The 19,401-nt window shown below is 57.8% G+C and overlaps 2 protein-coding genes across 7 annotated transcripts; both read left to right on the top strand.

Moving 5' to 3' along the window:
* Positions 1–3,327: 3,327 nt before the first annotated feature.
* Positions 3,328–8,460, top strand: LOC120499733 (cytochrome P450 2C5-like). 2 transcript variants are annotated; one of them, XM_039703773.1, is made up of 10 exons: positions 3,328–3,411; positions 3,669–3,863; positions 4,342–4,504; positions 4,827–4,976; positions 5,591–5,751; positions 5,904–6,080; positions 6,166–6,307; positions 6,694–6,881; positions 7,589–7,730; positions 7,878–8,460. In XM_039703773.1, the coding sequence occupies exons 2-10, from the start codon at positions 3,678–3,680 to the stop codon at positions 8,069–8,071; spliced, it is 1,503 nt and encodes a 500-aa protein (XP_039559707.1). In that variant the 5' UTR covers positions 3,328–3,411; positions 3,669–3,677; the 3' UTR covers positions 8,072–8,460. The 2 variants fall into 2 exon arrangements, with proteins under 2 accessions (XP_039559707.1, XP_039559706.1); XM_039703772.1 differs by lacking the exon at positions 3,328–3,411 and having other exon boundaries at positions 3,418–3,863.
* A 1,455-nt stretch (positions 8,461–9,915) lies between these two features.
* On the top strand, positions 9,916–18,989 carry LOC120499724 (F-box/WD repeat-containing protein 10-like). 5 transcript variants are annotated; one of them, XM_039703750.1, is made up of 11 exons: positions 9,916–10,572; positions 10,663–10,790; positions 11,715–11,843; positions 12,221–12,333; positions 12,719–12,919; positions 13,134–13,255; positions 13,734–13,882; positions 14,724–14,866; positions 15,664–15,822; positions 16,680–16,888; positions 17,799–18,989. In XM_039703750.1, exons 1-11 carry the CDS (start codon positions 10,479–10,481, stop codon positions 18,632–18,634), a joined length of 2,283 nt encoding a protein of 760 aa, XP_039559684.1. In that variant the 5' UTR covers positions 9,916–10,478; the 3' UTR covers positions 18,635–18,989. The 5 variants fall into 5 exon arrangements, with proteins under 5 accessions (XP_039559684.1, XP_039559683.1, XP_039559685.1 ...); XM_039703749.1 differs by having other exon boundaries at positions 13,731–13,882; XM_039703751.1 differs by lacking the exon at positions 10,663–10,790 and having other exon boundaries at positions 13,731–13,882.
* Positions 18,990–19,401: the final 412 nt, after the last annotated feature.

Genomic DNA, 19,401 nt, shown 5'->3' with positions numbered 1-19,401 from the left:
TCCAAGGGCACAGGAAGGGTGACACCCACGGACAGCACCGAGCACATCCCCGGGGGACACAGGGAGGCTGCCCAGCTCCCCTGGCCCAGGGGCAGCTCCGAATCCCCGGCCAGGGCGGATCCTCTCCGCCTCCAGCAGCGCCGCGCTGCCGGCAGGGTCAGTCCGAGCTCCCGACACCTCCGGCTCGAGCCCTCGCTCCTTCACACGGGGACGGGGCTGTCCCCTCCCGTCCGCCCCAGCATCGCGGGGCCGCTGAACCCCCAAGATCCGATAGCGCCGGCCCCGGTGGGTCAAAGGCAATGAACGTCAGGGCAGCTCGTTTCAGCGCACAGCCTCTGACAGCGCTGCGCTGCCGGAGCCCGCAGCTCCTCCTGCCCGCAGCTCCTCCTGCCCGCAGCTCCTCCTGCCTGGCACGGGGCTGTGCCCCGGCAGGAGCAGCCCTGCCCCGCTGCCATCTGCCGCCTGGCCCGGCGGGGCCGTGGCACGGGGACATGTGGCACCGGGCAGGGGCCGCGCTGGGGCTGTGCCCGCTCCCTGCCTGTCCTGCAGGGCTCGCTGCCTGTCCCGGAGCAGAAGGGGCAGAGGCGGTCAGAGCCCCCCGTGCCCAGCGCGAAGCCCTGCGGTGGCTGGTGGGGACGCCCGGGGCACACCGAGCCCCCCCGTGCCCTCCGGGGCTCCAGGCCAGCCCCCCGAGCTGGCACCAGGCACGGAAATGCGGAGGAAGGCGCTGGCAGGACCAGGAGAGCTGCCGGTGCCAGGTGCCCAGCCCGGCCCCGGAGTGCTCGGGGGTGTGAGCAGCACCCGCTGTGTGCAGTGCCGATCTTCCTTCTCATCGAATGAACGCATTTTAATGAGCTGTATGGATGTTATAAATACACAAACGGGGAGCAAAGGAGCCCCGTGCCCCGGCAAGGACCTGGGGTGTTTGCCAGGAAGCAGAGGAGCAGGAGGGGATTTTTTCTCCTCCCTGTAATTATTGCAGGAAGGCGAACAGCAGGACGGGAAGGTTCCAGGGCAGTTCAGCTGTTCCAAGGAATCCCCTGCATTCCACATCCTTTGGGAGACTTTCCCAACAGCTCCCTGGGATCCATCTCACACCAGGGAAAAGGGAGCGTGGCGAGGCTCATTTCCCAGGAGCACAGGGCAAGGTGTGCCCTCTCCAAACACGGTTCAGGAACAGAGCCAAGTTTATGGAGAAGTGGGAGCAGAGCCCGGGCCCTGTGAGGAGGGAGGGCTCAGGGAGAGCTGCAGGCTCCTTTCCTGGAATTGCACCCATAATCCAGACCCACCACCAGCCCCGGCTGCAGCCAGCCTCGCTCTCCAGGGAATTACAGGAGGGATAAATGAATGAATGCTGGCTAATTAAGCAATTAATTACTGCAGGCTCTCTGGGCAGTGCCTGGTGCAGCTGCAAACCTCCCAGAGCCACCCTTCTCTCCTCACACCCGTCACCCCTTGGATGGGCAGCAGGGGGGGATCGGAAATGAAAACGCTAAAAACGCTGTTGGAAAGTTTAATTTTATCTTCATCATTTGTCATCCTGGCACGGCACTGGGGATCGCTCCCTGCCCGGGCTGGATTTCTGCCCGGGGGCAGAGGGGCTGTGCCCGCGGGCGTTCCTGAGTGTCAGCACATCCCTGGCATCCTGCAGGCCTCACACGGTCACTGACCTCGGGCATCCTGCCCTGGTGGGCACGGCTCGGGGCGGAGGGATCCCGCAGGCACGGCAGCCAGAGCAGTTCCTGTGCCTCCCGTGCACACTCTGATCAGCGGGCACAGCGGCTGGCTCTCGCGTTCCCAGCCACGGAAGGATCCAAAGGAAGCCTGGCCCCGCAGGCACGGCAGCCAGAGCAGTTCCTGTGCCTCCCGTGCACACTCTGATCAGCACGGAAGGATCCAAAGGAAGCCTGGATGTCCCTGATTAACCATTACCCTTCCCACGCCTGTTCCCAGTGCTGGGATTGTGCTCTGCTGTGCTGTGCCACCCCTGTGCAGATCACTGCTGCTGCTGCTGCTCCATTACAGTTAAAACCAGGAGCAGGTGTTTGCTGATATTTATTGAGGGAATGTGAGGATTGCTTCATCTTCCTCTGGAATCACTTCTTCCTGCTTGGGAAGAGCAGACACAGAACCACCTGGCTGCCTCACACCCACAGCAGGCCCCACCCCTGGAGTCCCACAGGGCTCCCAGAGACCTTTGAGATGTTTCATGAACCAGGAGAATTGTGCTGGTCCTGGGGAAAGCCTCGTGCTGCCCGTGGGAGGAGCACACCTTGGAAAGCCTGGCCTGTGTGCCTGGCTTAGCTGGGCTGGAGGAAGGAAGGGCCCAGCGCTGCTGTGCTGAGCCCCCCGAGGGTGCAGGGCTGGACACGCAGTACCAAAGGCCAGAGCCCTGCTCAGTGCCCAGGGCTGTCACCAGAGCTGGGACATTGTGCTCCCCAGGGCTGTGACAGGGGCGCTGGCATCTCGCTGCCCTGCAGCCCCCTCGCAGCCAGCAGGGCGACACTGATGACAAATGACACCAGCCCTGTAATCACAGCCAGGCTCTGCTCAGCCAGTGCTGCTGCATTATTGAGAGCAACCAAAAATACTCCCAGCTCAGTCATTAACGGGTCTGGGCCTCATGGCTGCCAGGGCTGCCTGAGCCTGGGCTGCAGAGGGGACAGGAATATGTGCAGAGGTGTTCACGTTCTCCTCTCCACAGGGACGAGGCCCTGGGGAGCAGAGCTCCTCGGAGGGTTTGGGAAAGTGGCATTAGGATAGCAGCCCTTGCCTCAGTGCCAGTGTCCCGCTGGGCCTGGCTGCCCTGGCAGTGGCTCTGCTCCAGGGGAGAGGAGCAGGGCAGGCTCCTCTGCCAGCAGCACGGAATTCCCTCTGCTGAGGGGCTCCTTCCTCGGCAGGGACCAGCATGGACCCGAACCTCCTCCCTCTCCTCCAGGGGAATGCCATCCTCTCCTGGGAGCTGCCTGTGCCCAGCTCGTTCAGCCCAGGGGTGGGGTGACGGTGCCTGTGCCAGATGTGCTCATGTGCAGCCAGATGTGCAGGTGCTCAGAGCACGATGTACATGGAGGAGCAATGCACAGGGAGGAATTAACCCACACCTCCAACAACCACACCACCTTGGGCTGATGCTCCTCCAAAGCCCAAGAGAAGCCCCAAAAGATATCAGGAAAAAGTGGTTTTTTCTGTTTTCTGATTCATTTTCCATCAGAAAGGAGTTTGGTGGAACACTGTCACCTCGCAGGCACAGTGTCCCATTTGCCCCCGTGTTTACCCTCTCCTGAGTCATTGCCCTGGTGAGCAAGGCAGTGACCAGTGGGGCGGTGACTGGAGGGGACATGAAAGCCTTGGCCAGGACAGTGACAGTGACATCTTCTGCCGTGTGCCACAACAAGGGAGCACCGAGCAAAGGTGACTCAGCAGCGTGGGCAGGGGACAGTCCCCACCTCCCCAGGGCTCCCGCGGGGTCACAGAGCCCCCAGTGCCCAGGACGGCTGTGAGAGCTCTGTCACAGCCCAGCGGGACAGGCGTGGCCCAGGGGGACACAGCAGCGAGCAGCCCCGAGCAGCCCCGAGCCCCCCGTGCTGGCAGGGCACTCACACAGCTCCGGGCTCCGCTCGGCTCGCTTTCCTCCCTGGAATTCCTTTGTTTCTTTCCCTGCTCGGCAGCACGTGGGGATGGACGCTGGCTCGGCCGGGCTGCTCGCCACTCTGCTCCTCCTCCTCCTCCTCTCCGTCCTGTGGTTCCTGGTCCGGAGGAGCGACCCGAAGAGGAGCCGGCTGCCTCCTGGCCCAGCCCCGTGGCCCATAGTGGGCAACCTGTGGCAGAAGGATGTCCTGCCCCTCTACAGGCACTACGAGAAGGTAAGGGACAAGGGACATGTGGCCGTGCTGGACCCACTCGCAGGAGAGCAGGACAGCAGGACAGCAGGACAGACAGCAGGAAAGTTCCATGCCAAAATAAAAGGGGAATCCCTCGGATGACTCTTCCTACCTTTCTTTTCTCTTCTTCCTCCCTCATCTCTTGCTCTACCAGAATTGCCTAAATCCCTTCTGCTAGGAGCAAACCACCCCTGTGCTTGAAGCCTTTCTCCTGTGAGGCACCCACACGGTGACAGTGCCCCTCGAGGGCTGCAGTGCTGCTGCTGGCCAGAGTGCTCCTGGAGATGATGCTTTGAGCCCCCAAAGTGGCACTGGGATAAAACCCACAGGGACAGGGCTGGGATGAGGTCACAGCCTCCCCTCCTGCTGGGCATTCACCAGTGCTGTGGGCTCCAGTCCCAGTTTGAAAGAAGTGAATGAACTGGCGTGGGACCCTGGCTCACAGCTCCCCATCCCCCAGCTCAGCAGCACCTACGGCCCCATCTTCACCGTGTGGCTGGGGCTGAAGCCGGTGGTGGTGCTCTGCGGGTACGAGGCAGTGAAGGACGCCCTGGTGGGACACTCCGAGGAGTTTGGGGGCAGACCCGCCATCCCCCTCCTGATGCAGCTCTCCAAAGACTACGGTGAGTGCCTGGGTCTCTCCCGGATCCATCTGGGGAGCAGATGGCCACAGCCCTACTCTAGGGAAGGGCTCAGCACCCAAGACCTCAAGCACCCCTTTCCTGCTCTGCAAGACCCCTCAAGTCCTACAACAAGGGCAAGGACAGTATAAATTCCATTAGGCAGGTCCAGCTTTGTTCTGAGCTGCTCCCCTCATCCCTTCATGGACACTGTACATCTGCATCCTTCCCTGGCTTGTCGCTCCTCAGCCTGGCCCAGAGCAGGGCTCCCAGTCCTGGGGAGCAGCAGGCTGGGCAGGGGCTGATCTCCTCTGTGTCCCTCCAGGATTTGTCTCCAACAATGAGAAGAAGTGGCGGGAGCTGCGGAGGTTCACACTCAGCACCCTGCGGGACTTCGGGATGGGCAAGAGCTCCATGTCCCAGAAGGTGCAGCAGGAGGCTCAGCACCTGGTGGAGCTGCTGGCAAAGCTCCAAGGTGACGTGGCCCCTGTCCTTGCTGGTCCTGTGGTGGGCAGAGCACACACAAGAGCTCCATGGGACGTGTGGCCCCAGAGCTGTTTGCAGGGCCCGGTGTGGGTGATCCCTGCAGGGAAGGGCAGACCCAGCCCCACCCCATGCAGGAGCTGCAGGGATGTGCCACGGGCACGGCTGAAGGGCCAGGGGGGAGATCCTGCTCTGAACTGGTGCAGGGATGGCCACAACCCAGGAGCATTCCCTGCTGGAAGAACAGGAACAGGGAATGGGACTGTGTGGGCCTGGGAACGCCCAGCCGGGACACTGCCCCAGTGACTCGGGCTTATCAGGGTGATTCCCTCCTCTCCAGCAATGCCCAGCTCCTGCCAACACATCTCCTGGGCTTCCTGCAGGTGCCTGTGCTTCTCTCAGTCCCAGCTGCGGCAGGGTTTAGGGCAGGGGGGTGGATGGAGGAGCCCTCAGCTCAGGAGGGTTCTTTGCTGAGGCTCCAGGCCCCGCAGATCAGCCAGGGTCCAAAATCAGGGGCTCGGAGCCAGGGGAAGGGGTGTTTTCTGCCTTGAAGCAGATAAATAACTGGTGACTTTTTGGTGCTTTTCTCACCCCTTGTGGCTGCAGGCAATGCCTTTGAGCCCATGACCATGTTCAGACACGCCGTGTCCAACGTGATCTGCTCCGTGGTCTTCGGGAGCCGCTACAGCTACAGCGACGCGGCTTTCCTGGAGCTGCTCAACGCCATCGGCAACTACATCAGCTTCTTCCTGTCCCCCGTGGCCAAGGTGGGAGCCTGGTGTGCTCAGCACCCTCTGCCTGCTGCCCTCAGCGCTGAGGATGCTCCCTGCCTTTGGGGGACAGCGTGGCTCTGAGGGAGGGGCGGGGAGGGGAGGCTCTGCCCAGGCACCTGAGCCCTGCCGTGCCCCTGTGCCCGCAGGTGTACAACACCTTTCCCAGCATCATGGACCGGCTCCCGGGGCCCCACAAGAAGGTCCTGGCCGACTGCCAGAAGCTGAAGGACCACATCCAGGAGAAGGTGCAGTTCCACCAGCTGACCCTGGACTCCAGCTGCCCCCGGGACTACATCGACTGTTTCCTGATAAGAGCAGAGAAGGTGGGGGGGCTGCCCTCCCGCCTGGCTGCAGCCTGCAGGGTCACCCAGGCACCACTGAATCCCTCCCCACCACACCTTCCTGCAGGAGAAGGGCAGCCCGGAGACCATGTACAGCCACGAAGACCTGATCATGTCAGTGTTCAACCTCTTTGGTGCTGGGACGGTGACAACCAGCAACACCCTGGTGTTCTTCCTGCTGATGCTGGCAAAGCACCCCCACATCCAAGGTACGGCAGCAAAACACAGCTGCTCCCGTGCCTGGGGTGCTCGTGGGGCAGAGGGTCCTGTCTGGGGGCAGACCCAAATCACTGTGGGGTCACCCGAGGGTGGGAGCTGTTAGACACAGACTCCCACAGGCCAGGGGGATCCGGGTGCTCCCCCCTGTGCTCCATCCCTGCCTGTGCAGATGCCCCGGACTGGCCTGTGGGAGATGCTCTGAGCTTGCCTGATGCAGGGAGGGATGAGGGCAGAGACCCTTTCTGGGCTTTACAGGGGATTAGGGCAGGCTGCTCCCCCTCTAGCCCACTCTGGGGTTAGGACAAGCGCCTGTGGAGGCCAGTAAGGAACTCTGGGGAGGTTGCACAGCAGGCTCCCAGCCCGCTGCTGTCCCCAGCCAAGGTCCAGGAGGAGATCGATGCTGTGGTGGGCACTGGCCGTGCCCCCAGCACGGAGGACAAGCTGCGGATGCCCTACACCAACGCCGTGATCCACGAGCTGCAGCGCTTCCACAAGACCCGCATCGAGAACTTCCCGCGCATGACGACGCAGGACGTCCTGTTCAGGGGCTACTCCATCCCCAAGGTACTCGGCGTGGCCCCGGAGCCTCTGTCTCCACGGCAGAGGTGCAGCAGGGCTCCAGGGCCATTTGCCTTTGTCCTTGGACTGTTTGCTCACATCTGAAGGTCCCGTGTCTTTCCCAATCCTCGGTAGCAATGACCTTTCAGAGGGGAGTAGAGGCACGTGAGTGTCTGTCTGTCCTGCCCACAGCCTGTGACCCTTCCTTGCCCATCCTGGAAAACAGCTCTTCCCCCCGTGGAGCTGTGCAGGGCTGTGGGGCCCGAGCAGGAGCTCAGCCTGGGGGGGGGCCAGGCCAGACCCCCCCACCCCTTGGCAGATGTGGGCACAGCCACCCCTGATGGTTTGACCACAAGCACTGTGTGCAAAACCCACCCTGAGGGAACATAAAAAAAACCATCAAAACCCACCCTGAGGGAACATCTCCTGCCTTTGGCTTTGGCAGTGAGAGGGCTTTGACAGAAATCCATGGAATAACTCGGTAATTAGTGTCCCAGCTGCACAGAGACTGGCGGGACCACGGGGACACCAGAGGCCACGTCATTTGTCCCAGTGGCACAGAGCCACCAGTCCAGCTGCCTCCCCATGGGAACCTGCTTGGGTACTGGGGCGCACACCCAGCCTCCCCCGTGTGCCCTGGATGCTCCCCCCAGCAGAGCCCATGGCGTGGCACCGATGTCCCTCCTCAATCCCTGCCCACCCCTCTCCCACAGGGCACTCCCGTTATTCCGGTACTTTCCTCTGTGCACTCGGATCCAACCCAGTGGGAGAACCCCAAAGAAGTGGACCCCACACATTTTTTGGATGAGAAGGGCGAGTTCAGGAAGCGCGAGGCCTTCATGGCATTCTCAGCAGGTCAGTGCTCCCCTCCCTGCCAGCTCCGTGCCCAGGAGCGCCAGCACGGGCACCCAGTGCCAGCACAGTGCCCCCCTCCCCACGGGCTGCCTGCCCACCCTCCTGTCCCCTCGTTCCCCACCGGGCCCACCCCTCTCTCGTGCCCAGGGAAGCGGATGTGCCCGGGGGAGGCTCTGGCCCGCATCGAGCTCTTCCTGTTCCTCACCACGCTGCTGCAGAGCTTCACCTTCCAGCTGGCCACGGAGCACAGGGAGCTGGATTTGTTCTCCCTGTGGCTCGAGATTGAGAGGAGGGCAATCCCGGGCAAGTTCTTCGCTCTCCCACGCCCGGTGTCCTCCTAAGCTGGGAGAGCAGGACAAGGAAAGGCTCTCCAGGTGCCTCCACCCCTGCCCCAGAGCGAGCCCTGTGGCCACGAGGGCACAGCCACCACAGGAGGGACACTTGGCGCTTGGAGCTTCTCCTCTGAGAAGTGTCAGGCACCTGTGCCACCAGCTCCATGAGCAGCCTGCTCCCAGCCCTTCCCTCCCCATCCCAGGAACACGAGGAAGGTGTGACTGCTTCTCCTCCCATCCCATCCCATCCCATCCCATCCCATCCCATCCCATCCCATCCCATCCCATCCCATCCCTGCTGTTGGAGTTCCTCGTTCAGGGCTGCCTGGGGCTCCTGGCTGTGCGGGGGCTCCCTCAGTTTGGTGAAGGATTCAGAGCAATAAAAACAACCATCACAACAGGGTGCTGGTGTTTATAAGAACACTTGTGGTGCCTCTCGCATTGCAAACCTCCCAGACACAGGATTTCAGCTCCATTTCTCTTCCTGGGGTTCCTTCACCTGTTCCAGAAGAGCTCGAGCCAGGAAATCACCCAGGCATCCATCCAGTTCCACCCCTGCCATGGCAGGGACAGCTTCCAGTGGCCCAGGCTGCTCCAAGCCCCGTCCAACGTGGCGTTGGACACTGCCAGGGATCATGGGGCAGCCAGAGCAGCTCTGGGCACCCTCACAGAACAGGAATTTCTGCCCAATATCCCATCCAACCCTGCCCTGCAGCAGTTTGAAGTCAATCCCCTTTGACCTGTCACTTCAGTTCATTGTCCCAGCTCCCTCTCAGCTCTCTTGGAACCCCTTCAGGTACTCTGAGGTCTCCCTGGAGTCCCTTCTCCAGGCTGAACGATTCCAATTCTCTCACCTTCCAAAAACACACACCTGCTATCTCATTGCTGGGCTGCACTTCTCTGATTCCTTCACATCAATATTAACTCCAGAAATTGCCCTCAGGAGCCAGTCCAGCCCCGTGTGCAGCTGCTGGAGTGGTCCTGGGGGTCCTGAGGGGAGCTGGCCCGGCGGGATGTGCTCGCAGCCTCCCGTCCCCCTGCCCGCGGCTGAGGGTGCTGCACAGGGTGTTGTGTCAGCACTGGGGACTTCAGGGTATGGGGAAAATTGGGGTTCTCCAGGGGTCTCAGAGCTGGCTTTGGTGGGGTTTGCCTTGCTGGGGTGCTCCTGCAAGCACGGAGAGGGGGACAGCAGGGACTCTGCCCTGGGGGAGGTGACATCAGGACCTGGTTAATCCTGGCGTGCCTTGTCCCACATGATGCAGACCAGCCTTTACTCTGACTCTAAGGGCATTTGTGACTCTTAGATGACTAAATCAGATCTTTTTTAATCTGGGGAAGCTCAGGCAGGCAGAGCTGCCTGTCAGAAATGTGTGTGAGCGAAGCCTTTGCTCAACCCCTGCCTGAAGCCCTGGGTCAGCACTGTGCCTGTGAACTGGGTGACCTCTGTGCTTCTGTGTGCAAAACCAAACACGGGTTTGGACACCAAACAGTTGTCCAAAGGCCACCCGTGCTCTGCTTCCCGGGGCGTTCTGTGCCCGTTTGTGCCACCGCCCAGCCCAGCTGTGCTCGGGGCTGGCATGGTGCCCTGCCCTGACTGCAGGTGCCCATCCCGGGGGGGCTGCTGGCACTCTGACATCCAACACCCCCCAACATCCCCCAATAGCTGCCAGCACCCCAATATCCCCCCGAAACTGCCTTCACCCTGCCATCCCCCGGCACCCTGCCATCCCCATCCCCCTGCCATCCCCCGGCACCATCCCTGGACATCCCCACGCCCGCCGCCGGGGCAGGGCCCGCGGGCTCCCAGCGGCTCCGCGGCTGCGGTTGCAGGTGACGGTAACTGCCGCGCCGGTGGCGGTGGCGGTGGCGGGGAGGAGCCCCGGGCAGGTGAGCGGCTCCTTCCTTTCCTTCTGAATGTCACAGCTCCAGTCGTGCCCGTACTGCTGGAAATGGAGCGGCTAAAGGCAGAGAAGGTTTTGCTCTGCTCTCAGCAAATCGGGGCGATGTCCTTGGCACGGGTGGCCCTGCTGTGCCCCCTTGGAGCCTGGGGCTGTCACCTTCCCGTGCTGATCGCCTGCTGCTTCCATAAGGGAGGAGGGGGAAGAGATGTCACCGTGTCCCTCAGCCCCGCTGCTGCGGGCTGTCCTGCAGAGCAGGAGCGCTCCCAGCTCTTTCCTGTGCCTTGCACAGCGCCCAAGTGATGAGTTACAGACCAGGCCGCTCCTCCAGGGCGCTGCTGACAGCGGCGCTGTCCATGCCACCAAAACTCGAGCACTTCCAGGACTGTCAATTCCCTGTTTTCCAGGTGGCCAAGCACCAGAGCGTGCTTTTGGCCCCAGAACACTGAGTGCCCTGCCAGGAAGGTCCCGGTGCAGGGGACAGCTGACCTTTGTCCCCAGCTGGTGCAGATGTCACCATGGTTCCTGCGTCTCTCCCGTCAGGCTCTGATGCCAGCCAAGCCAAGGACTTCACTCGCGTGCTGCCATTCCAGCTCTCCATGGCCATCCTGGGTAAGCTGCTCTGATTTTCCAGTGCTTTCCCCTAAGGGTAAGGAATGGTGTCCAGAGGGGCTCAGCCAACCTGTCCCTTTAACCTCCCAGGGCTTTTGGATCACAAATCCCTGGATGCCTGCTCTGCTGTGAACGGTCACTGGGAGTTCCTGGTCAGGCGGGTCCGGGAGGACAAGGAGTGCTGGAGCACAGTACACAAGAACCTCCTGCAGCTGCAGGTGGGACACCTGGGCTCCTGCTGCCATTAGGCACTTCAAAAAGAGGGGGGTTTGCTGCTGCCCAAGCTGTTAAATGGAAATTCCTGTACCAGAGGCTGCCCCCCAACCCTGCCATGGCCCTTCCACCTCCAGCTGCAGAGCACAGCCAGCTGACATTTCACACTGTCACAAGGATGCCTTTTAGTCTCCTTTAGAGAGTCTGAGGCTCCGAAAATGCATCCAAACATTCTTCAGGAAAGCAGATTTGGTCACAATGAAATTTTCCAGAGGTAGTGGAGTCTGGGCAGAGCTACAACAGCTCCCACGGCAGCTCAGGAATGAGCTTCACTTGCTCCACACTGGGCAAGGGAAGTGAAGGTGTCTGTGAGGAGCTGGGGGGGTGGTTGGGGCACAGGAATGCAGAACTCCTGGGACAGACCTGGCCTGGCCAGCAGGACCTGCCACAGACAGAGCGAGGTGTGAAGGAGCCTCCCCCAAGGGACCGCCTGGAGCCTCTGCTGCTTTGGGTTGTGAAGGGAGCACAGAACCTCAGCTCTGTGCTGGTCTTCAGAAAAGGCTTCAGGGAAGGTTTCACAGGCTAAAAATGAATCTTGAGTGTTGACTGAGGTGTTTTGAGAGCCTTCCATCTCAGTGAGTTTGGATTCTGAATCAACTGAGTGCCTGCCAAAGATGAGATGAGCTCCAAATTTTGCTTCTTATTAAAAGCCTAAGACTAGAGTTTGGAAAAAAATAATAAAAAGCAATTATTTTTCACCAGAATTTAAACCTGAGATAGATAGAGTGCTAAATGTAAGCCAGGCCTCAACAAGAAGCCAGAGTGTGCAGCTCAGCTTTGCAGGGAGCCCCAGCACCCCGAGGAGATGAGCAGCACACCCTGCCAGCGTGGGCTCTGCAGTAACTGTTGCCTCTGTTGGTTTATTCCAGGAGTTGTGTCCTAGAAAAACCATTCCAAACTATGCTAAAAGAGTCGATGTGCAAATTCCCCAGTTAGATGATGAGGGTGAGGTCATTGAAGTGAAGGACAAGGAGCCGAAGAAGAGGCGTAAATCCAAGGTTTGCTGGAGGCTGCGTGTCAGAGTTTGGGGAGCAGAGAGGACAGCTCGTGGGAGACACACAGTGAATTTGGAATTGCTTCATTCTTTCCCACTCCTGCTTTTAGATTGCCCCATCCTGAGCAGTTCACAGGGACCTTCCCACATGGGAGGGAGTTTGGGAGGCAATCCTGGGGCCAGAATAAAGGGTGCAGCTCTCAGGGCTTCCATTCATGCCACAGAACACGGCCTGGGAACAGCCCTGGGCTAAGCAGGGTCTTGCTGCACTCTGGTTTTCCTTACTCTGGGCTCACCCTAGAGCCGATAGTTTCAATACTATGGAATAATGCTGCATTCCTGCCTCTCTGAGTTACTTTTCCTTATTTCCCTTGCCATCAGACAGAGGATTTCAGTCTGCATGAAGCCTATCGGGAACTGAAAACTCAAAAGATCGAGCTGGAAGAGAGGAATGTCTTCTGTGGCCCCTACAAGACCTGTGTCCTCATGCAGCAGTGAGTAGAGTGCCCAGCTGTGGGGCCAAGAGCAGCTTTAGGAAAGCTGTTCCACTCCCTGTGATGCTCCTGGATGGTTGAGAAGGGTCCCTCAGTGTCAGCGTTAAGAAATCTCCATTTTTAAAATAAAGATCCCAAGATAAGCTGTTTTCAAAGGAATAAGGGTTGGTGATCCATGGTGTATCCCAAGGGATATGGGGCTGGGAGGAGCCCTCGCCCCCCTGCCCACCCTGATACAAAGGGGGCTGTGCAGATTTAGGGACTGTGTGGTGTCTGCAAAGGATTCCCCACCCGAGTGCTGCCCACTGTGCCCAGCTAAGGGCAGGGAAATGCTGAGCCAGGCCTGCAGCTGGCCAGAGCTCAGCCCGGGCACTGCCTCTGCCAGGTGTGACAGCAGGAGGAGAGCCCACTACGGCGGCGGGGACTGGGTGGCCGCTGGCAGCAGGAGGCTGAGGCTGCTCCGGGTGCCGGGAGGGCAGCAGGAGCCGCTGCTGCTGCACGGCCACGCCGGGCCCGTCACGGCCCTGTGCCTCCGCGAGGACAAGGGGCTCCTGCTCGGCAGCACCAGCCTGGAGCCCAGCATCAGGTGAGCTGCGCTGTGCCTGGGACACCCAGCCCACAGCACCAGGGGGCAGGGAAGGACAGGGGTAAAACGACAATGTAACCCTGACTCGAGCGCTGCAATTTTAGTGGAACAGCTGCTGATTTTAACCTGGCGTGTGGGAGCAGGGTTGGGCACATCAAACAGGAAATAACAATGGAACCACACGGGAGGAATGGCAGAGTTCTCCTCTCTGCAGGTGCTGGAATATTCACAGTGGTGCCTGTGTGAGGACCTTGACAGGCCACTATGCGACCATCACCTGCCTGCACTCCCAGCAGGAGCAGCTGGTGTCGGGAGCTGCGGATGGCATGGTGAAAGGTGAGAGCAGGGGCACGGGGGCTGCCAGCCACAGGGAACCTCTGCAGCAGGGCAGGGGGCTGCGCGAGCGGCACACAGGGTGGGCTGCAAGGGAGGCTGTGAGTCACAGCTGGGGACACATGCACACACGGTCTCTGACTGTGTCAGGGACTAAATTCTCGTTATTTCTGCTTTTATTCAGAATTAATGGCTTTGTGGCTGTAATGCCATCCCAACTCTTGGGCAAGTCGTATCAACTTTGAGCCTTGCCAGATGTTTCCTTATAGAATAAAGGTGAAAAAGATGTGCTTTTTCTGGACTTCACATTTAAACTGTTTGCCATGCAATTATGCCTTTTAAGCCAACACTCAGCTCCTCACAGAGCTGCAGGTACCAGGTGTGACTGTAATCCAACAGTATTCTTTAATGCATGTTGTACTCCCAAAACTCATCACCGGGGCAGATGCATTTTTAATTCTCCTCCTTGTTGCCCCAGCAGTGTGGAGCCTGAAGAGTGGGAAGTGTCTGAGGACCCTGATGCACAGCAGCCCTGTGGGGGCAGTGAGGATGGACGGGACCCACGTGGTCAGTGGGGGTCACCGAGGGCTGGTGAAGGTCTGGAGTGCTGAGACAGGGGCTCTGATCAAGGTGAGTTCCTCTTGGGTGGATAATTCTGTGCTAAATGGTCACAATTCTCTGCTAGTTCATCACAGTTTTTTGGATTTGTGGAAGACTTTCTAAAAAAGAAATTAATCCCCCCAAATAAGCCCTAAATCAGTCTAAACCAATCAAGGCAACAGCAGATAATTAAAAAACTGAGTTGCAACCAGCTGCTGATTTTAAGGCAAGGTGTGATTTCCTTCACCCCCATCACTGCTCGCTCTCTGTAGCTTTGTTCATCGCTGCTCCCACAGAAACCTTCTGAACCTGGGGAGATGATGGGACAGCTTCACTGACCTGGGCTGGAGGCACCAGGGTCAGCCCAAAACGGGAACCTTGCTCTCAGCAGCAGCTTCTGGAGCAGCTGGGCAGCTGCGGGAGCTCTGAGTCTGTGAATTCCCTGCTCAGGTGTCCAGGATCAGTGCCAGTCCATACTGGGAGAGGAGGGAAGCTCTTTACCTGCAGAGAAATAGAGAGATAGCCCAGATATCCCAGCTCCAGCTGAGCCCCTTCCCCACAGCCAGGGCAGCTCCCTCTTCCCTCCTGGGACAGCATTCCAGAGACCACAAAGGTCTCAGTGGAGTAACATCTCTTTATCACATGGAATAAAGACAGAAAAGGGATATTATTCCATGCCAGGAGCTCAGCAGCAGCACCAAGCCCAGAACACTTCAGTGCCTATAAAACAAACACAGTTATCCATGGGGGCACTGCTACAATAACACTCTATAAAACCATGTCAGGCTGGTGTCCTGAAAGCCATGGACACCTCAGACACATTTACATCACGATTACTGATGGTGTTGTGCCTTCTCCTTTTACTTTGCAGACATTAGAGAGGCACCAAGGCCCAGTTCTCTGCTTGTCCTTTGACCAGTGGCACCTCGTCACAGGCAGCAGTGATGGATATGCCCTGGGATGGAGCATGTTGGGAAAATTTAGGAGATGCCTGATTGCTTTCTTCCATCCCAAGTAGGAATCAGATGTGTTTGAAGTTGTATTCAACAGTGGACTGAATCTGTAAAGAAAAAGTGCCCCTTACAGGAGCAGAAAATGCCCTAATTACCAGTCTGAGGGTTTGAAATATCCCCACTTTCACCAACCTTTATCTCAAAGGCTCTGTCAGGCACCCTGAGGTCACAAGCAGCATTTTCAGTTAAGACCTGCAAGAACCTGAAATGCAAACCCACAACACTTTATCACAACCAGGGATGACTAAAGACAGCAGAGCACAGTCCAATATTGCAAGGATCCCCTGCTGTGTGCCACAGGGGTCCCATCACCTGGGCAGGAATAGAGGGGGCCCAGGTTCATGCTGACCAACTGCGTGTTATGCCATCCTCTCAGACTTAAATTGTATCTAAAACTGTGAAAACTGGAGAATCGTATGGTTTTCACTGATTTTTCTGGACATAAAACTGAAATTTCAAATGCAGCAGATGGCCAGGACCATATGGTTGCTATGGGGAGCATGCAATCACAGAATCCCAGAATGGTTTGGGTTGGAAGGGACCTTAAAGATCACCTCATTCCAACCCCCTGCCATGGGCAGGGACACCTTCCAGTGGAGGGATGCACTGGGCTGTTGGTTTGGAGGTGGAGTGATCTGAGAGATCTCTGCCAGACCTTTGCAATGTCCTGATCAGCCCCTCAGTGCAGGCTGCTGCTGCAGCCAGGGCTCTGCTTCTCCTGCAGGCTCACAGAGCTCGCTGGGCATTTCTCCTTGTGCAAGCACGGTGGAAGTGCCAGCTCACCTGGTGTGTTTTCAGGGAAGTCCTGTCCCTGGAGTTCCTGTACCTCAGAGTCATCAGTGGCTGTGCTGATGGATGCATTCGGATATTCAACTTCCTGACTGGCTCCTGCCTCAAAGTGCTGGAGCCCACCGGCAGCGGGGACCCCGTGTCTGCTCTCTGTGTTGCAGGAAACAGGTGGGTGACAGCACTGCCAGCAGGCTCTGACCCAAATTTGGTAGATTACACTGAAATTCAAGGAACTGTGTGTTTTTCCTTCTCGCAAATAACTTTCAAAGGGTTCCACTATCTATTAACTGCTTCAATAACCTGGTTTAGTTGACAATGGCTGAAAACATTTCCTCAGTCTCTTCAGCAACGTACAATTTCCTGTTTCTCTACAGCTGAAGATACAGACCCAACTGTAAAGCTGAAATCAGAAATTCTTAGGAGGGTGGAGAATCAAGCCAATACCTGACAGTCTCTGCCTGTTCCCTGACCCACAGCCTCTTTGTAAAGGCCAATAATGAGAAATCCTTCCCGGTTCATTTTGCACCTCTAACTAAGGGTGGCTCCCAGCTTCTGTGGAAGCAATGGCTAAAACATTGCTGTGCTTTGAGGGCTGGGTGACCACGCTCTAAAACACAGCAATAAATGGGCAGCCATGAAGAAATTAACACCATCCCAACCAGCCCAGCACAGCCCTTCAATCCACACTCAGATGTCCCTGACAATAAAGCATTTGCAGTTAGGTACTTCCATCCTTTAGCACTACTCTGATCTAGCTCTGTCCACTGCTGGAAATTTTCATCCTAATTATTTCTAAATTAATTTTGCCATGGAGCTGAATGAAAAGAGCACCAGACTCCCACAGAGCACAAGCTGAAATGTGCAGTGTCTGATTGATGGGGTCAGTTGCTGCTGCTCCTCCAAGGAGAGATGATGATCTCAGATCTACTGGAGGCCCTGGGGTTCGTGCTGCACAGGAGCCCCTCAGGCAGCACCTGCCGTGTCTGTGATTCCTGTGCTTTTCTGGCTCTTCCTCCCTCCTCCAGGCTGGTGACCAACTCCCCCAGCAGAGTGCTGCTGCTCCAGTTCGAGGATGTGCTGTGGGACTATTCCCTGCCCACAGACAGAGAGGTGCTGAAGCAGGACAGGAGGTCCCAGAAGGGGAAGCGCCAGGGCGCCGGTGCAGAGCAGCAGCGAGCTCAGAACAAGTCCCCGAGATCTCGCCAGGGACCAAAGAGCCGTGGAAGACCCAAAAGTATCACACTGAGCCTCTTCTTTTCTGCCTTTTCCAAACTGAGTTACAAACCAAGCAGCCACTGCCTCCAGCCCAGGCAATATTCAGACTCTCTGCTGTTGTCAAGAGCAGATGTGCTGTTCCATTTCAATGGTTCTGTCATTTTCTAGGCTTCTGTGAAACCTTTCTGCCTTTTCCAAGGGTTTGGTGTAACTTCAACACATTTCTCAGACAGGCACTGTCATTTTCCAACTGAGTAAGACAGAAATCAGTAGTAGTATTCATACTCACACAGCTGGTGGGCTTGGAAACACGCTGCTGATTCAGGGCTTGAATTATTCATTACAAACACCCCAGAAAGTGAGAGAACACCTACATTCAGGATCTGCTATCACTGGGAAAGGGAACTGCACAGAAACAGGCACCTTTTCAATTGTAACACGGGGATGTTATTTTGTTTTTAGTCAGAGCTATTCAATGCAGTGTGGTGACAAGTCCTCCAGCTCCACAAACTGAGTATTGCAGATAAACTGATGGGCTGGGAAAAGGCTCCTGCTGTCCCGGCCAGCAGATGGCAACTGATGCTCTGCTTGGTAAAAGGCAGGACCCAGGGAACAGCTGGAGCTGGGCCAGGGCAGGTCGGGCTGAGATCAGGGAAAGGTTCTTCCCCAGAGGGTGCTGGCACTGCCCAGGCTCCCCAGGGAATGGGCGCGGCCCCGAGGCTGCCAGAGCTCCAGGAGCCTTTGGCCAGCGCTGCCAGGGATGGACAGGGTGGGACTGTTGGGGGTCTGGGCAGGGACAGAGCCAGGGGCTGGATGATCCTGGTGGGTCCCTCCCAACTCAGCTTACTCAGTGATTCTCTGGCTCTGTGCTCTGCAGTGTGTGGGAAAGCCTCTCAACCCCAAATGTGTTGCTTTGTTTTTGGCTACAGGTGATGAAGCTGAGCAGGGCCCTGCTTCCCCTGCAGCTGAGGAGGCAGAGGCCACTTTGGAGTGTGAGCTGCCCCAGAGAGACCCAAGGAGTCCCCTGTCTCCTGACAAGTTCCTCCTCACAATCGGCAGGCTGCAGAGCTTCTGCAGAGGCGCAGCCAGCCGCAGCCCCAGCCTGCTCTCTGCCAAAGGCAGGGCAGCCCAGCAGCAGCGCCCCGGGGAGGAGCCGGTGCCCAGCACGGCCCTGCGGCACCGGGAGGAGCGGGCAGCCCAGCTCCGGCGCGCCAGGCTGCACGGCCAGTCTCTGACCCTGACAAAAACCTCAACGCCCTTTGAAACCACAATGCTGCGGCTCAGGCTGAAGAACTCTTTGCACAGCCCCACTGTGAAATCCTCCATCCCTGCCCCCTGTGTTGTACGTCCCAAGTTTTGTGGCTCGCTGGGAGAAAGGAAAACTCCCAGTGGCCGTGGGAAAGACATTCCTGGTCCCACAGACGGGGATCAGCTCATCGATCTCTGCACAGCTCCCTCAGAGCTGATCCAGCCAACGCCCGGCACGGCTGCAGAGATGAGGAATGAAGCTGCCAGGAGAACAAAGCCCTCGTGTCCCTACGCTTCCCGCAGGGACAGCGGGCTCCGGCTCCTGACAGCAGAGCAGGAGGTGCGTGAGGCAGCCGTGGCAGCTCAGCAGCAGGCACAGCAGGCAAAGCCCACGGAAGATAAAGAAAGAGCCAGAAGGAAAGCCTGGCTGAGGAAAATGAAAGGCCTGCCTGTGGATTCTTTTACTGGGGAGAGGAAAACACCTGCTCCAGAACTCGGGCACAACACGTTTATCTGAGGTGATCCCAAGTCCAGCCAACGGCCACGGCCTGGGGTTCTGGTGTCCAGCTGAGCCTGCCATGTGGCTTTGGGTATAAAATACAGATGTATTCATTTATATACATTCAAGTACGTTTAGTATATTTAAGGATACTCCCTGTGGTTTTAAGGGTAAAACACTGCCCCACTGTAAGTGTTCCTAAGAAATACTGTTGGTACATTCAGCTATTCATCAAGGCAGTGAATGGACTGAGCCCTCTCCTGGATTTAACTCCCTAAACCTGCTGTCATTACCAGCATGGCACTGTCTGACACCAACACAGCTCAGGACAGGTTCAACCCTGTGAGAATAACAATAAAAACTTCCTATCAGAGTTTCTCTGGATTGATCAGGGTGTAGAAGCTGGAGATGTGTGGACTGAAAGCCGATGGATCAGTGGCACAAAGTCTGCTTGGAGGGCAGCAGCTGGGGGTTGATCCTGGGTCTGATTTTGTTTAACATCATCACTAATTAATGCCCCAGACCATGGGCAGGGAGCCCTGAGGTGCCACTGACCCCAGGGAGGTGCTGCCATCCAGAGGGGCCCGGCCAGGCTGGACGGAGCTGAGGGAACCCAGGGAGGTTCAGCAGGGGAAGCTCCAGCGCTGCCCTGGGGAGGAACTGTCCCAGGAGCTGCGGAAAGCAGCTTCGACTTCATTTCTATGAACGCAAAATAGGATAAGGGGTTCAATTTCCCCATTCCCGTGGATCGGTGCCTACTTGTACTTGATGGTGGAAGGTTCCCT

Source organism: Passer montanus, unplaced genomic scaffold, assembly GCF_014805655.1.
Source record: "Passer montanus isolate IOZ18808 unplaced genomic scaffold, ASM1480565v1 scaffold168, whole genome shotgun sequence".
NCBI lineage: Eukaryota > Metazoa > Chordata > Aves > Passeriformes > Passeridae > Passer > Passer montanus.
Note: the sequence above shows the minus strand (reverse complement) of the source record. Positions and strands in the feature narration are given on the sequence as shown.

Coding starts and splice junctions, on each gene's coding strand:
- LOC120499733 (XM_039703773.1), top strand. CDS start 3,678: ATGGACGCTGGCTCGGCCGGGCTGCTCGCCACTCTGCTCCTCCTCCTC. Junction 4,977..5,590: donor GCTGCTGGCAAAGCTCCAAG/GTGACGTGGCCC, acceptor TTGTGGCTGCAG/GCAATGCCTTTGAGCCCATG. Junction 6,882..7,588: donor GGGGCTACTCCATCCCCAAG/GTACTCGGCGTG, acceptor CCTCTCCCACAG/GGCACTCCCGTTATTCCGGT.
- LOC120499724 (XM_039703749.1), top strand. CDS start 10,479: ATGGTTCCTGCGTCTCTCCCGTCAGGCTCTGATGCCAGCCAAGCCAAG. Junction 13,256..13,730: donor TGCGGATGGCATGGTGAAAG/GTGAGAGCAGGG, acceptor TTGTTGCCCCAG/CAGTGTGGAGCCTGAAGAGT. Junction 13,883..14,723: donor AGACAGGGGCTCTGATCAAG/GTGAGTTCCTCT, acceptor TTTACTTTGCAG/ACATTAGAGAGGCACCAAGG.